General features: G+C 56.6%; 1 protein-coding gene across 1 annotated transcript in view; it reads left to right on the forward strand.

Annotated features, from left to right (window-relative positions):
• Nucleotides 1-2711: 2711 nt before the first annotated feature.
• ATCAY (ATCAY kinesin light chain interacting caytaxin) overlaps nucleotides 2712-15001 on the forward strand; it is a 28848-nt gene continuing 16558 nt past the window's right edge. Inside the window, exons 1-2 of the mRNA XM_059159475.1 lie at nucleotides 2712-3123; nucleotides 5668-5785. Coding sequence (XP_059015458.1) covers nucleotides 5709-5785 — 77 coding nt within the window. The 5' untranslated portion in view covers nucleotides 2712-3123; nucleotides 5668-5708. The remainder of the gene's footprint in view (nucleotides 3124-5667; nucleotides 5786-15001) is intronic.

A 15001-nucleotide genomic window follows, 5' to 3' on the forward strand; every position in this document is an offset into this window, starting at 1 on the left:
CCCTAGTGCCCAGCACAAAGACTGGCCTGGATTTCCCATTCAACTGACATTAAAGTGTCTCTTCCCAGAGCTCCACCTCCTCCAGCCAGGAGGCTCTGGCTCTCCTCCCCTGCTCTGGGGCAACACCTTTCTGCCTTGGGCTTGGAGAGCACAGACCATGATGCAGTAAGTGAAGCAGCAACGTGAGCAGAGTACTGTCTTACCTCCATGAGGGGAGCCAGCATCCACACATTCCGCCTGCATCTCCTAGAAGTCTCCTCTATGCTGGGTGCTGCTGCCCTCTGCAGAGAACATGGCTGTGCACAAGATCAACCGAGTCAGGGGCACCTGGGTGGCTTAGTCGGTTAAGTGTCTGCCTTTGGATCAGGTCATGTTCCCCAGGGTCTTGGGATCCCAGGGTCCTGCTCAGTGGGGAGTCTGCTTCTCCTTTTGCCTGCAACTCCCCCTGCTTGTTCTCTCTCTCTCAAATAAATAAATTAAATATATATTTTTTTAAAGACCAACCAAGTCTCTTTTATCTTGAATTTTATAATCTAGCTGGGGGTCAGAGAATAAACAAAGAAATAAGTAAATACTCTCAAATACTGGTAAGTGCTGTTGGCAGGGTGGGGGGAATCAGGCTCCTCAGTAAGTGAAACACAGACCTACTCTATATCCTGGTAATTCCACTCCCAGGCATGTACCTGAGGAACTGAAAACAGGGACCCGGATAAGTCTGTGTACGCCCCGTTCACACCAGCACTACTCACAACGGCCAAACAGTGGAAACAGCCCCGATGTCCATCAGCTGGCGAACGGATAAACAAAATGTGACTCATGTATACAGTGGAATATACTCTTCAGCCATCCAAAGGAACAGAGCACTGACGCTGCAATGCAGGTGTCCCTCGAAAAATTATGCTCAACCAAAGAGGTCAGACATAAAGAAATAACATCGTGTATGGCTCCTTTTATATGATATGTCCAGAACCGGCAAATCCACAGAGATAGAAAGTGGGTTAGAGGTTGTGGGGGTTTGGGGCCAGGAGATGGGGAGTTAGTTTAATGGGGACAGAGTTTTCAGTTCGGGAAGATGAAGAAGTTCTCAAAATAGAGAGTGGGGATAGTTGCACAGCCATGGGAGTCCCGAGTGTGCTTAATGTCCTGAACTATACACTTCCCAATAGTTAAAGTGGTCAATTTTATATTATGAGTATTTTACCACAATTTAAAAATGTATATACTTGGGGCACCTGGGTGGCTCAGTGGCTTAAGCCCCTGCCTTCAGCTCAGGTCATGATCTCAGGGTCCTGGGATCAAGCCCCACATTGAGGGGGAGTCTCTGCTCAGCGGGGAGCCTGCTCCACCCCCCCTTCTGCCTGCCTCTCTGTCTACTTGTGATCTCTCTGTCAAATAAATAAATAAAAATCTTTTTAAAAAATGTATATACTAAAATCAGACTGGGCAATGGAATGGGGTACGGGAGTGAGGGGCAAGATGGAAGTGGTTGGGGAAGTCCTCTGTGAGGAGATTAATTCTGAGCTGACTCCTGAATAATGTAAGAGGAGTGTTCCTGGCAGTAGGAACGATTCAAAGGCCCTGTGGTGGGATGTGTTTACAGAACAGCTGAAAAGCCACTGAAGTGAAAAAGCAATAGGCATGGGCTCCTACTGGGGTGGAGGGATTGGTTCATTTTCTGGGGTTGTTGTAACAAAGTATCAAAAACCAGGTGCAGGTCCCCCACCCAAAAAAAAATACCACAGAAATCTATTCTCTGGCAGTTCTGGAGGCCAGAAGTTGAAACTCAAGGTACTGACAGGGTTGGTTGCTTTTGGAGACTGTGAGGGAGAATCCATTCTATGCCTGTCCAGGTTCTGGGGGTTGCTGGCGATCCTTGGCATTCCTTGGTTTGCAGTTGTAAAGACAATTGTAGTTGGATTTGGGATTCACCGTAAATCTGCGGGACCTCATCTCCAGATGAGAGTCCTGGATTCCTAATTCTGTCTGCAAAGACCCCTTTTCCGAATAAGGTCAGATTCACGACGGGTTCCAGAGGTTAGGACATGGCCACGTCTCGTGGGGGCCACCATTCAACCCGCTACGGGTCTAAAAATAGACGCCGCAACACAAACCAGTAGAGAAGCTCTCGCGGGCGCCCTGCGAAGCGCTCTCCTACATCATCTCGTGACATGCCCAAACGCCAGTACCAGGATGTTTCAGTTTCAGAGATGGGGAAACTGAGACCCGGCAGGTAAGATCACTCACCCCGTGGTGTCACCCCGCTCGTGGTGTGAACCCCCCCTCCCAGCCAGGGTTCGAACCCCCTTCTGATCGGATTTCAGAGGTTGCACTCTTCATGCGTCCTCCAAGGCAGGGCCCCTGCGGCGCACAACTGCAGGGGGCGCCTTTCCCTCGGTGCCCACCCCCCCGCCCCAGCAAGTGTGTCTCGGAGGATTCGGCCTCCCCAGCACGCAGCTGGGTCCTCGGCACGCGCAGCTCGGTCCACAGGGAGCGGCCGGCTAGGGACCCTGGGAATGGGGTCCTAAAGCTATTTCCCCTCCTCTCTCCCTCGCTCCTAATCTAGGGAATGAGGCCAGGGCTGTCGTTTATTTGTTTGTTTGTTTGTTCCTTGTTTTGTTTTTAAATCTGTGATGCGCCATCGGGAAATCATTTCCGCTTCTGCCCCTGGTGAGGCTCTTGGAAATACCTCCCTTTCAGCCAATGGGGAGCACCGGATTCTGGCAGGGGCTGTGCTTTTCAGTCGGCCCTGCCCCCACTCACCCACCCTGCACACAAAAGCAGCATAATTAACTGTCTCGAGGCAGCCGAGCCTCCGCCAGCTGCGAGCTGGCGAGGAGAAGACACCTCGGAGGCACGGTCCGCGGCGGCCGCAGGGACCTCGAGCGCGGCCGGCCGAGGGGCCGCCGCCCGCTCGCTGCAGCCGTCCCCCACCTCCGGACGAAAGCGCCCATCTGCGCCGCCCCGTTGCTCGGGTGACCTTCCCCGGGTGCGGAGTCCGCCCCTGCGCGCGTCCTCCTCGGATGCTCTGAAGGCCCGCGGACTGCGCTCCGAAGGCGAGGGGTGTCCGGCTGCCTCCGCGCCGGGCTCGCCTTTGTTTGCGCGCAACCGGCGGAGGCCTCCGAGGTGAGTCTGCCTTCCTTTCTCGCAGCCCGCCGGGCCAGGTCTGTCCCGAGGCATCCGCGGCCGCAAAGCCCCTTCTGGCAGGTGGGGCGGGTGGGAGCGGGCGGGGAGCCGCGGTCTTGTGATTCTCCGGGCGGCCACACAGCCATGTCTCCCGGTGCCCGGGGAAACCATCCGCAGGCACACACACCCACAGTCCGCCTGCCGTGCCCGCCGTGCACCTGCTCGGCGGAGGACTGCACCATTTTCAGGACGTGCTTAGAGATTAGGCTGATAAAACCCTCAGCCTCTCTCTGGGACGCTTCCTAAGAGACCGGGATGTACACGTCCTATCTCTGTGCACTCCCTATTTATAACACCGTGAGCGGATTTGGAGGAAAAAATAAAAAGACTTGCTAGATGTGTACACAGAGGCTTGCCTATGGGGTGGGGAGGAGGGGAGAAGGCGGAGCACGGATTCCTCCTTCCGCGTCTGAATTTGGATGTGACACACCGGCAATTCAACAGCACCGAGCCGAGCCTCATTCTCCATCCTCAAACGTGAAGTTGGGATCTTAGGACAGGCGTGTACAGGGCCCACGGGGACCCACCACACCCCACATTGAGAGGATCGTGGGGCCGGCATGTGTGGCTCCAGGGTCCCGGCCGTGGGTGGGATTGAGGGGGGGGGGGGTTATGCTTCCTGGGGGCTGAGGTCACACTCGGCTCGGGATAAGGAAAACAGATGCAGAGACCTCGCTCTCCCCCGAAAGGAAATGAATTTCCATGGACCCGAACTTTCCCCTGCAGCAAGGTTCTGGGCGGTTGTTCTCGCCTCCGGCATAAGAAGAGATGTTTATGTTTTATTTATTTATGTATTTAATTTTTTTTTTTTTGGCGTATTGCGTCTTACTGTCCCTCCTCCATGAATGAATGACGACATTCAGAACGGTGACAAGAATCCAGTGGGAAACTCTCACCCAAGTGTGTGTGGCGGGGGAGGGGGGGTGTCTAATTTTAGTTACCCCTCCCCCCCCCCTGCCTGGCCTTCCCTCTTCCCTCTCCGGACCCCAACCCGGACCCCAACCCGGACCCGCAACCGCGAATGCAGACCCCGCCCACGGGGGCTGCTCTCCGCGCCCAAAACGTTAGCCTTGCACCGGCTCTGCAGGGGGGTAGCCTCGGCAACTGGAAGGATGGGGGGCGGGGACGGGGCGGGGGAGGGGGGAAGGCTTAGGTGCTGGTGTGTGCGAGTAAGAACCCAGGAGCTGCTTGGAGGATGGGTGGCAAGGACACAGCGAGCCCTCTGTAGTGACTGTCAAGCCCAGCCCAAGTTCCCTTCCCGAACATGCAATTAAGACAGGGTTTCTCGATCTCAGATCTACGGGCGGTTGGGACTGAATCAGTCTTGGTCCTGAGGGGGGTGCATCTTGAGCCCTCTGCGGTGTTGAGCAGCATCCCTGGGCTCCGCGCACTTGATCCAGTAGCCCCCTCCCCAGGCTGGGACACCAAAATGCCTGTAAACATTGGCAAGTGTCTCCTGGGGGAAGGGGCGAGGGCAACATTATCTGCAGTTGGAAGCCACTGGTTTCAAAGCGTGGAACCCATGGAGTTGACCAAGTTTAAGATCCTGGAATGTTATGTTCAAAAAGGTATTACATAAAGCTCCTTTCTGGTGCAACTTTTCGGTTTGCAGATGGGGCTGCTGAAGCTGGGAGGGGTGACCGGGGGAGTCACCATTCAGGGTGCTGCCTGTCTCCCCACCCGGTCCCCAGCTCCTCAGAAAAATGAAAAACAAAATTTGTGTTTTGTGCTTAGTAAGAATTACGACCCCAGCTTCCAGCCCCAGTCTCTTTCCACGCTGCAGGCCCTAGTCCTGAGGTCGTGGGGTCGAGACCTGCTTCTTTGTTGGGCATAAAGGAGCAGGGAAGGTAGCCTGGAGAAGGTAGAGGTGGGCTGGGGTCAACCCGGTCCTTTTTGAAAGCATCTGCCCCAGGCACCAGGGTGGTTCAGTCGGTTCAGCACCTGCCTTCGGCTCAGGTCATGATGCTGGAGTCCCAGGATGGAGTCCCGCATCAGGCTCCCTGCTCGGTGGGGAGTCTGTTTCTCCCTCTGCCTCTCACCCTGCTTGTGCTCTCTCGCTCTTACGCTCGATCTCTCTCAAATAAATAAATAAAAATTCTAAAAATCTTTAAAAAGACACCAAAAAAGAGTCCGAGCGAGGAAGTTTAAGTATATTAGTCACTAACACTTTAGTATAAATGATTTTAGTTGGATTTATTGCTTCCCAGTTTAAATCCAAGGTAAGGGAGGGATGATGAGCCCTAAGAAGAACGGACTTCAGAGCTTCATAGCGAGGTGGGCTGACACCTGGTGACACGTGGCGGTCATCAGCTCTCTACCTCTCTGTTTTCTCACCTGGGACCTGGGGAAATCTCCTGGGGCTGGTCCGTGATTCCGTGTAATGAAGAATGCAACATTCTGCATGTTGATCGGAAGGGCCACATGTGGGCGGGGGTTGTTAGTACGATGACCGTCCAGTAAGGCTTCCGTTTGGCCCGCCTTCAGGGTTCATCTCTGCTTCACGTCAGCGCCTCTCCTCGGTTCTCATGGGGACCACTGAAGCCACGCTCCGGATGGAAAACGTGGATGTGAAGGAAGAATGGCAGGACGAGGGTCTTCCCAGGTACGGCTTCTCTGTCTCCACATCCTACCTGTCGCACTGGGTGGGGGGATGCCCACCGCTTCTCTGAGCTGGGGTGCGGAGGATGCCGCCGGTGGATGGGGCCAGGCACATAACAAATATTTGCTGAATGTTTTAAGATTGATTCCTCACCCCCCCACCTCCACCAAAGCCTCCCAAAACCTCCCATTCCCATGCTGTTTTAAGAGCTCTGAACATTCTTCGACAACCTTCTCACGACTATTATATTCTCACACGTGTTCCCATGAATCCAGGTGTTACCACTTTTTTTTTTACCTGTGACAGGCAGAGGGATCTCATCCGACTCCTGCTTAAAACCCCTGCGGGCAGGGGCACCTGGGTGGTTCAGTGGGTTAAAGCCTCTGCCTTCAGCTCAGGTCATGATCCCAGGGGCCTGGGATGGAGTCCCACATCAGGCTCTCTGCTCAGCAGGGAGCCTGCTTCCTCCCCCCTCACTCTACCTGCCTCTCTGCCTACTTGTGATCTCTCTCTGTCAAATAAATAAATAAAATCTTTAAAAAACAAAAACAAAAAAACCCTGCGGGCAGAGGCCCTCCCCAGGGAAAACCCACGTTCAGCCCCCCTCCTCTTCCGTCTCCCCCACCACATCCACGCCCCTCCAGTTCTAGAAGCTCCTTCCCATTCCTTCCCGGTGCTGTCAGACTTCACACTGGCTGTTCCCTCTGCCTGGAGTGCCCTTCCCAGACACCATGCTTCCCTTGCTTCCTTCAGATCTCGGCGCACAAGCCTCCCTCTTGGAGGGGACCCCTTGGGGCCATTCATCACCCACTGGCTCCATCCCTGAATGGTTTTCTTCCTAAACAGCAGCCCCCAAAGACATCCACATCCTAATCCCTGTGCCCTGCGAATGTTCCCCTGCACAGCAAAGTCACTCTGCAAACGTGATGAAGCTAAGGACCTCAAAATGGGGACATGACCCTGAGCTGTCCCCATGTCATCGCAAGGGTGCTTCCGGAAGCTCGAAGGGAGAGCCTGTTTTCAAACCTTTCCCAGATTCTCCCTTCAAGCTTCCAGAAGGAACCGGCCCTGCCCACACCTTGCCTTCAGCCCCGTGAAGCCGATTTCGGACTCCCTCCGGCCTCTGGAATCGTACGAGAATGAATGTGTGCTGCCGTAAGCCACTTAGTGCACACGGTGGTTCTTAGCCACAGGACGCTCGGCAAGTCTAATACCTTAAATACGTCACATAATTATCTTGTTGGTAGTGTTTCCCCCATCAGACCCCCCACACACACACAGCCGGGGCGTTGGGTTGGATTGCCGATGTAGGGCAGCAAGAGGACAGACCCCGGCGCACGGTGGGCGCTCAGTAGCTATTGAGCAAGTGGGGGACGTACGGGCAGGAATAAGACGCCGTGCGGGAAGGGAGCAGAGACGCACGAGCCACCAGGCCTCGTGTCCCTCTGTTTGCTCCTCGGGGCGGCGTGGGGTAACGTGGTTGGCACAGGCTCCCTTATTCCGATGGCGGGACCCTCGGCCGGCCTCCGTCCTTCCGTAACAGTGCACCGCAGGGGCTGACGCCCAGGAGCTCGTGATGTAACCCTCCCTCCGGGAAGGACGAGCCCAAGAGATGCCCGCGCGCACCCTGCAAAAGCACATGGGAAGAAGGTCTCCAGGTCCAGAAAATCCCAGCCGCTGAGGGGCCGAAGGCTTCCTTGTGCCTCAGTTTCCCTGTCTGTGAAGCAGGGACGTTAATCCCTCGCTCGCAGAGCCGTTGGGGGACCTGGCTGAGGAGCGCGGCACGAGGTGGCAGGGGTGGGCTCTCCACGTGAGGCAGGGCACGGAGCGCACAGTCCCCCTCCGACGGGGCCTTCTCAGGGGGGCCTTGTTCATCCCGCTCCCTGCCCCTCCCCCCATGTAAAAGCCAGCCCCGCCCCCCCAAGCCTTGCTAGAGGAATGGGGCAGCTGCGGATGTGAATTTCAAGTGAGTTTCTCCAGCTGCAGAGGGTCCCTCTCGGGCTTCAGTGGGCCAGTGTCTGCGGCACAGTGGCCCCGCTGTGCAGCCCGGGGCGGGAGCCAGTCCTCAGCCGGGGCATCTGCCTTCCTCGCTCTGCAAGACGGGAGCGCAGCTCCTTGCAGGGGCAGCCGGGTGCCCCACCACAGAAGCTCTTCTGTCTGGTGCCCGATAGCCCACAGTTCTGTTCCTTCCAGCTCAGTGATCCCTCCCCGGAGGCATCGTCCAGCTCAGGGTGGCTGAGGGCTGGCCCCGTGCCCACAGCCCCTCCTGCCACCATGACCTTGTATCATCTTTCTTCACCTCTGCCCCAGAGGGCAGCCCAGAGAGGATGTAGGGCGCTGCTTTGTATCTCCATTCTCTGTAAGGCTCAGCACCCACTGTGTGCCAGACCCTGGGCAAGACACTGGGGACACACGGCCAACAAGACAAGACAGCCTTGTGGGGCATTCAGTCTGGGGCAGAAGCACGCTTTTCCCTTGTGAACTTATAAACTTAAAAACCCAGTATAAAACTGAAGCTGGGTTCCTGGTAGCTGGGGGAATGCCTAGACCTGGGGGGCGGGGGTGTCTGACCAGGCTGGAGAGAGTAGAGAGGTGGGGGAGGGCCCTGGTCCTAAGCCGTGAAGGATGAAGAAGGCTAGGGGTAGGGGCTGAGCATTCGAAGCTCAGAGAGCAGTGTGTGCAAAGGCCCTGAGGCCAGTCGAAGCAGGTTGAGAGACAGACGGAAAGCTGAGGGGGCATCTTGGCCAGCATCTCACAGCTAAGGAGAGGCAGGGACAGGGGCGGACAGACGCCTGACTGGTGCCTCAGCCTGCCCGTCCCTCCACAAGCAAGTGGCCGTGGGTTTTGTTTGTAGTTTTTTATTCTGGTACAGTTCTAAACTTAGAATAAAAAATTACAAGAATGGTGTAAGGCATAGCGGTGGACTCTTCCCCAGATTTGCCAATTAGAATTACACTCCCTTAGCTTTCTCCTTCCCTGCTGTGTCTCTCCCCTTTCTGCGTCTCTCTCTGTCTCTCCCTCCCTCCTTGGTCTCTGCCCCTCTCCTGTTTGTATCTCTCTGTCCCTGCCCGGGGCCATGCCAGAGCATCTCTGTCCCCCAGCCCAACACACACTCCCCCAGCCGTCCCAAACGTGTGTGGCCACTGTAGGTTCAGGGCACGAAGTGGTAGAGGGCTCGGAGCACCACTGCACCCTCCTCAGCTCTGCCCTTCTCTGTCCCGGGCTCCAGCCGAGCCGGCTCATGGCTTCTGGTCTCCTGCTTATGCCGACAAAACAGCGTTCCAATGACCATTACGCTCGCACCTTGCTGGAGGCAGGAAGTCAGGTCAGGGGGCCCGGCAGGGTTGGGCTCAGTGAGGGCTTTTTTCCGGGCTTGTAGACGGCTGCCCTCTGGCCGTGGCCTTTCCTCTGTGCTCACTCCTGTGCAGAGAGATCACTCCTGTCGCTCCCCCTTCTTATGAAGCACAGCCTGACGGCATCAAGGCTCCCTTTGTGAGCTTCTTTAACCTGACTGCCTCTTAAAGGCCTGTCTCCAAATGAATCACATTGGGGTTTGGTCCTTCAGCAGGTGAATTTGGGTGTGGGGGCGGGGAACGGGATTTAGTCTGTAAGGTCCTCTTTGCAAAGACCCAGCCCGACTGCGGGGTGTGGGGTTGGGTGGGGGTGGGGCTGTGGTGCCCCCCAAGGCCTGGGGAGCCTCCCTGAGGCTGTGGTGTGGGGGGGGGGACTGGAGGGGGACGAAAGGACAGGAGTGTTGGACCTTACAGAGAAGGCACAATGGCACATCTGTCCGGACATCTAGAAACCACCAAAGTGGCCAACGAGTAACCTTTTAGACCTCTCTGGTTCCCTGGGCTGGGCTTTGGGGGTGTCGTGCTATGAGACCCCAACACTATCAGCCCAGTCTCGAGCCTCGGAAAAGCCTCCCTCCACCCAGGAAGAGACTGTGTGTTTGCCGCGCACCAGAAACGACCTCGGGCCGGCAGAGAGGGAGGCTCGCCAGCCCCCGAGGGGAGACTGAGGCAGCAGTGCCCAAGCGTGATGCCCTCCAAGTCCTGGAGCACAGGCAGGGCGGGGGGCATGGTCAAAGTTCATCTCCAATTCCCTTGTCTCACACCGTGAAAATCCAAAGCCAGAGGCTGGAACGTGAGGGCGGACTTGAGCCAGGAGCCGCCTGTGAGGTCCGCACCGTTGAGCCGCTGAGACGCTCCAAATTGCTGGTGCTCCCGCTGGTCCTCCCCAGTACTCACAGATGTACCCTCGCCCAGTCTGTCCTTCCACCAGCTGCTTCTCTGAGGGCCGGGCCTGTGACTCCCCAAAGCAAGATAGGAAGAGGCACGGCACGTCCTGGCAGGAGGCTAACAGAGAAAGCAGGATGCAGCACTCTGGACAGAGGGGTGAGAGGTGCAAAGGCACTGGGGCATAGGAGGCCTTGGTGTGGTAGGGCATGCCGCCCCGGAGCCCAGCTAGGTGGCAGGAATGGGGTGGAGGGCTCCCAGATGTCGTGGGCTGGAGGGGTGCCGGTCAGAGATCTGGATTCCACGCCGCGGGCTGCATGGGACAACAGAGCTGGGTCCTAGAGGCTAGAAATCCAAAGTCAAGGTGTCACCAAGGCCCTGCTCCCTCTTAAAGGCCTCCTTTAAGGGGACACTCCTCCCCGCCTCTCTCAGCTTCTGGGCGGCCTACAATCCTGGGCCTTCCCCGCAGTCTGGCTCGTCCTCACGTGGCCCCATCCCTGCGTCTGCGTCCAAATTCCCTGGTTCTCATCCACACGCCGCTCACCGGATTTAGGGCCCCGGTAATCCAGGATGACGTCTTCGTACCATAATTACGTCTGGAGCGGGCCGCCCTCCGTCCCCTCCCCCCCCTTATCCCCTCCCCCATGACCCCTCCCCCTCCCCCATCTTCCCCCCACCAACCCCACTGGCCCCTTTCTGATCTGTTCCTTGTTCTCTCCAAGCTCATTCCCGCCTCAGAACCTCTGCCCCAAACGGAGTGTCCTTGTCCCGGGGTTCCGACGCTGCCAGCCTCCTGCTTTCAGGGCTCCGTTCAAAAGTCACCTCCTCAAAGATGCCTTCCCTGATTGCCCACCACTGCACCTCCTCTCCTTCCCCCTTCTTCTGGCTTATTTGTGTCGAATATCACCCTCGGCTTCCTTCATCTATTGGTTTACTCCATCGTTATCTTTCTTTCCTCCAGCATCTGTCAGCGTCCCTGCAAAGTTTTTCATTTTCTACATATATGATATACATTACTACATATATGATATACATTACTCATCATATTTATGTTCAAAGTTATACAATAATCCCATAACATGTCATATTATTTAATTGTATATTTATATAGAAACTACTTGGGGCACCTCGGTGGCTCAGTGAAGCGTCTGCCTTCGGCTCAGGTCGTGATCCCAGGGTCCTGAGATGGACCGCATGGGGCTCCCGGCTCGGCGGGGAGCCTGCTTCTCCCTCTGCCTCTTCTTGCCTCTCTGCCTACTTGTGCGCTCGCTCTCTGTCAAATCAAGAAGTTAAACATCTTAAAAAACCAGAAATTATTTATATTTGTGTTACTGCATTTGTTAATTTACCATGCTTTGTGAACATATACTATTATTGTATTTTTATGTCACACGTACCATTATGTGCAATTACATATAATCATATATATAATTATATGTATATTTTATATGTAATATATAGAATGTATTATACATTTTCTATATTATTTTGTACATGAGTATGTATCTTTATCTTTATTTTGAAAGAGGGAGCAGGGCGAGGGCAGAGGGAGAGAGAGAGACTCCCAGCTGAGCACAGAGGCCCCCCCGGGACTCCATCTCAGGGCCCCCGAGATCATGACCTGAGTCGAAATCAAGAGCCGGACGCTTCACCGACTGAGCCGCTCCAGCGCCCCGAGGACATATATTTTCCATGCCATGACTTACTCCAAGGCAGCGGCCCACAGCTTGCAGGGTTCGGTGTGTCTGAAATGCCCAGGGCAGGCTGAGGTCGCTGGTGGTAGTGAGGACAAAGCTGCTACTTCCTCAGGGAGACTTTGACGTCTTTCGGTGGCAGGAGACCTGCCTTGTCGAGTGTAGTGTCTTTCCCTTGGAGTCCCAGGATGGGGGATGTCCGTCTACCGGGCGTCTTGACAGCAGCCCCTGGGTGGCCCATTGACTCTGTATTCCTGCAGCCTGGCTGGGGGGGTCTGTCCTCGCCCTGCTCGGGATGGGGATGTAGCCTGGAGCCCCGACACCCAACATGCCTTTGTTCGTTGAGTGGAAAGGAAGGGCTAGTTCCGTTCCCATTTTACAGATGCAGAAAACCGGCTCCGCGGGAAGGGTGCCACCCACACGCGTCACCCTGGAAAGTGGCAGAGCGGGAGTGTGCTTCCAGGCTCACTCAGACACCCGCTCCGCCTCCCTGGGACCTCAGTTTCCCCGTCTGCACCAAGCAGCTAGATGCTTTCCCCACCTTCTGCTAGGTTGTGGCCGACATGTGATTTACGGTGGACCTGTCCAGGGCGGGGTGGCTGCATCATATCCTGATAGGAACCGGACAGCCCGGGCTGCAAAACTGTGCAGCTTCCCTCCGGCAGGGGGAGACGGGGGTGCGGGGGCGGGGAGGCAGGACAGGGGCTCCCAGGTTGGTGGATTTTTCCCTGATGTCCGCACTGGGGTCGGTGCACGTGCGCCGAACGAGCACCAGAGGGCGGTAGAGAGCAACGACTGGCACCAGCTCCGCCCACAGGTTGTAACTCCTCCCCTCCCCCGGGGAGGGGCCGGGGAGGGGTGGGGCAGGTCAGAGGCCAGCCTCAGTTTCCTCCTCTGCGCAGTGGGCTCCTCCGTGCCTCCTAGGGGTGCTGTGAGGAGCGGGTGTGAACATCCCCAGCCGGCCCGCCGCGGGCGCCCTGCCCGTGCGGTAAGTTCGATTCCAGCTCGCCCCGCACGGGAGTCGCAGCCCGAGCCCGCGGTGGGCACCCGGCCGGCGGTGGACAGGCCCGTAGGGAGCCGGAACCACATGCCAGCACCCAGGGGAGCGGCCCGCAATCCCCTCCCGGCGCGTGGTTGCCACTCACAGACGGCAGGGCCATGGCTGAAAAAAGACAGAAATCCAAAATGTGTGTGGCTCGTCTCTGATCCGACAGCAAAGTAAAGTGTCTTCCAGGGCTGGGAGGGCAGGACGAGACCTGCCGCGGGGCCTCCGCCGTCAGTGCGCCGTCTGGGGTAAGCTGGCAGGTGGCAGGTGTGTTTCTGGGCTCTGGGGCCCTGGGCTCCGTGGTTCACTCCCGTGGAGCTGCGGACCAGCCAGAGCGGCGGGGGGGACTCGCCGCGGGCGTGTCTGCCTTGTTGGCCTCTTCTGACCTCATTCCAAGCTTGTTCTTCTTTTTTAAAATTTTATTTAATATTTGACAGAGAGAGAGAGAGAGCAGAAGCAGGGGGGGGGGGCAGAGAGAGAAGCAGGTGCCCCGCTGAGCAGCAGTTGTGCACACACAACTCAGTTGCCTTTGGTACATTTACGATGTTAAGCGGCTCTCACCTCTGTTGAGTTCCCGAACATTCCACCTCCCCAAAATGAAACCTCGTCCCCCTTGGCAGCCACTTGTCACCCCCCAGCCCCCAGCTCCCACAAGCCTCCTTCCCGTCCCGTCCGTGGAGGAGCCTGGTCTGGGCGTGTCACACGCATGGACTCACACCCCGCGTGGCCCCCTGTGTCTGGTTCCCTCCCTGTGCATCGTGGGCTCGGGGTCGGGTCCCAGGGCCGCGTGTGGGGGCTCCTCGCTCCTGCTGGGCCCGGGTGACCTGCCCGCGCGTGGGGGACACACCGCGTGTATCTGTGCATCTGTCAGTGGACATTTGGGGTGCTTCCACGTTTTGGCTGCTGTGACTCCCGTCGCTGTGAACACTGGGGTGTGAGCCTTCGTGTGGACGCGTGTCGTCCCTTCCTGCGGGACTTCCCAGTGCGGCCGTGTGACCTGCGTGGGAGCAGAGCCAGGTCCCATGTGTCCCTTAGCCCCTAGACCCCCTGCACCTGGGGGGTAGTGTCTGCTCAAGGAACCCTAGATGTTTGAGGAGTGGGAAGAGAGGGAGAAGCAGACCAGCCCTGCGCCCCGAGGAACAGGTTCTCAAAAGGGAAGGAAGTCCCCTGCTGAGTGTCCCGGGTGAGGCAGCGCTTCCCCGGGCCAGCACGGCCTGCGGCTGGAGCCTCTGGGAGCCGCTGGGCTTTGCAAAAGTCCTGCCTCCAACCCAGCCAGTATTTCCCAGGAGCAAAGGACCCACAGTGTCTGGGTCAAACTCCGGCAGCATGAGCTGTTGCTCCCCCAAAGGGGTCCGGGTATCGACAGGGGGAAAAAAAAGGTCTTATTTTGGGGCACCTGCGTGGCTCAGTCGGGTGAGCGGCCGACTCTGCTTTCGGCTCAGGTCATGGTCTCAGGGAAGTGAGACTGAGCCCCCCCCCCCCACCCCACCCCCGCGGGCTCCCTGCTCAGTGCAGGGTCTGCCTGTCCCTCACCTGTGCCCACGCCCCTGCTCGCTCTCTCTGTCTCTCTGTCAAATAAATAAATAAATAAAATCTTAAAAAAAGGTCTTATTTTGCAAATCCACACTCAGCCGAGGATTAAAGGCATACAAACGCATAGTTGGCGGCATTATTTAAAAAAGAAAAACACTTGCCCTTTTAGGGGTCTTAGATTTACAGGGACACCTGGGTGGCTCAGTCTAACTCGATCTTGGTTTAAATCATTGTCTCTGGGTTCAGAAGGTCGAGCCTGGCGTCAGGCTCCACGCGTAGCGGGCGCTCTGCTTCCCTCCCTCTGCCCCTCCCCCCACCCCATGTGTCTCTCTAAATAAATGAATAAATAAAGGGAAGAAGTTTTAGAATTACAGAAGAGTTGCAAAAATATTACAGAAAGTTTCCATATATTCTGTATTTGGCTTGTCCTGTGATTCACGTCTTGCCTTAGAAGGGTACCTGCCTCTGTTACAAGTAATAGACCCACATGGATGCGTTCTCAGTAAGCAAAGTCCACAATTTATTCCGATTTCCTCAGTTTCCCCCAGTGTCCCTTTTCCGTCTCAGGCTCCCACGTGACAGAGTCTTCACATCTCCTTGGGCTTCTCTGGGCTGGGACTGTTTCTCAGACTTCCCTGGTTTTTGGTGCCCCTTGGTGGTGGCACAGGGGACAGGGCAGGGTTTGGTAGGAAGCCCCTTCCCTGGATTT

The sequence above is a fragment of the Mustela lutreola genome, chromosome 2 (genome assembly GCF_030435805.1).
Source record: "Mustela lutreola isolate mMusLut2 chromosome 2, mMusLut2.pri, whole genome shotgun sequence".
NCBI classification, from domain to species: Eukaryota; Metazoa; Chordata; class Mammalia; order Carnivora; family Mustelidae; genus Mustela; species Mustela lutreola.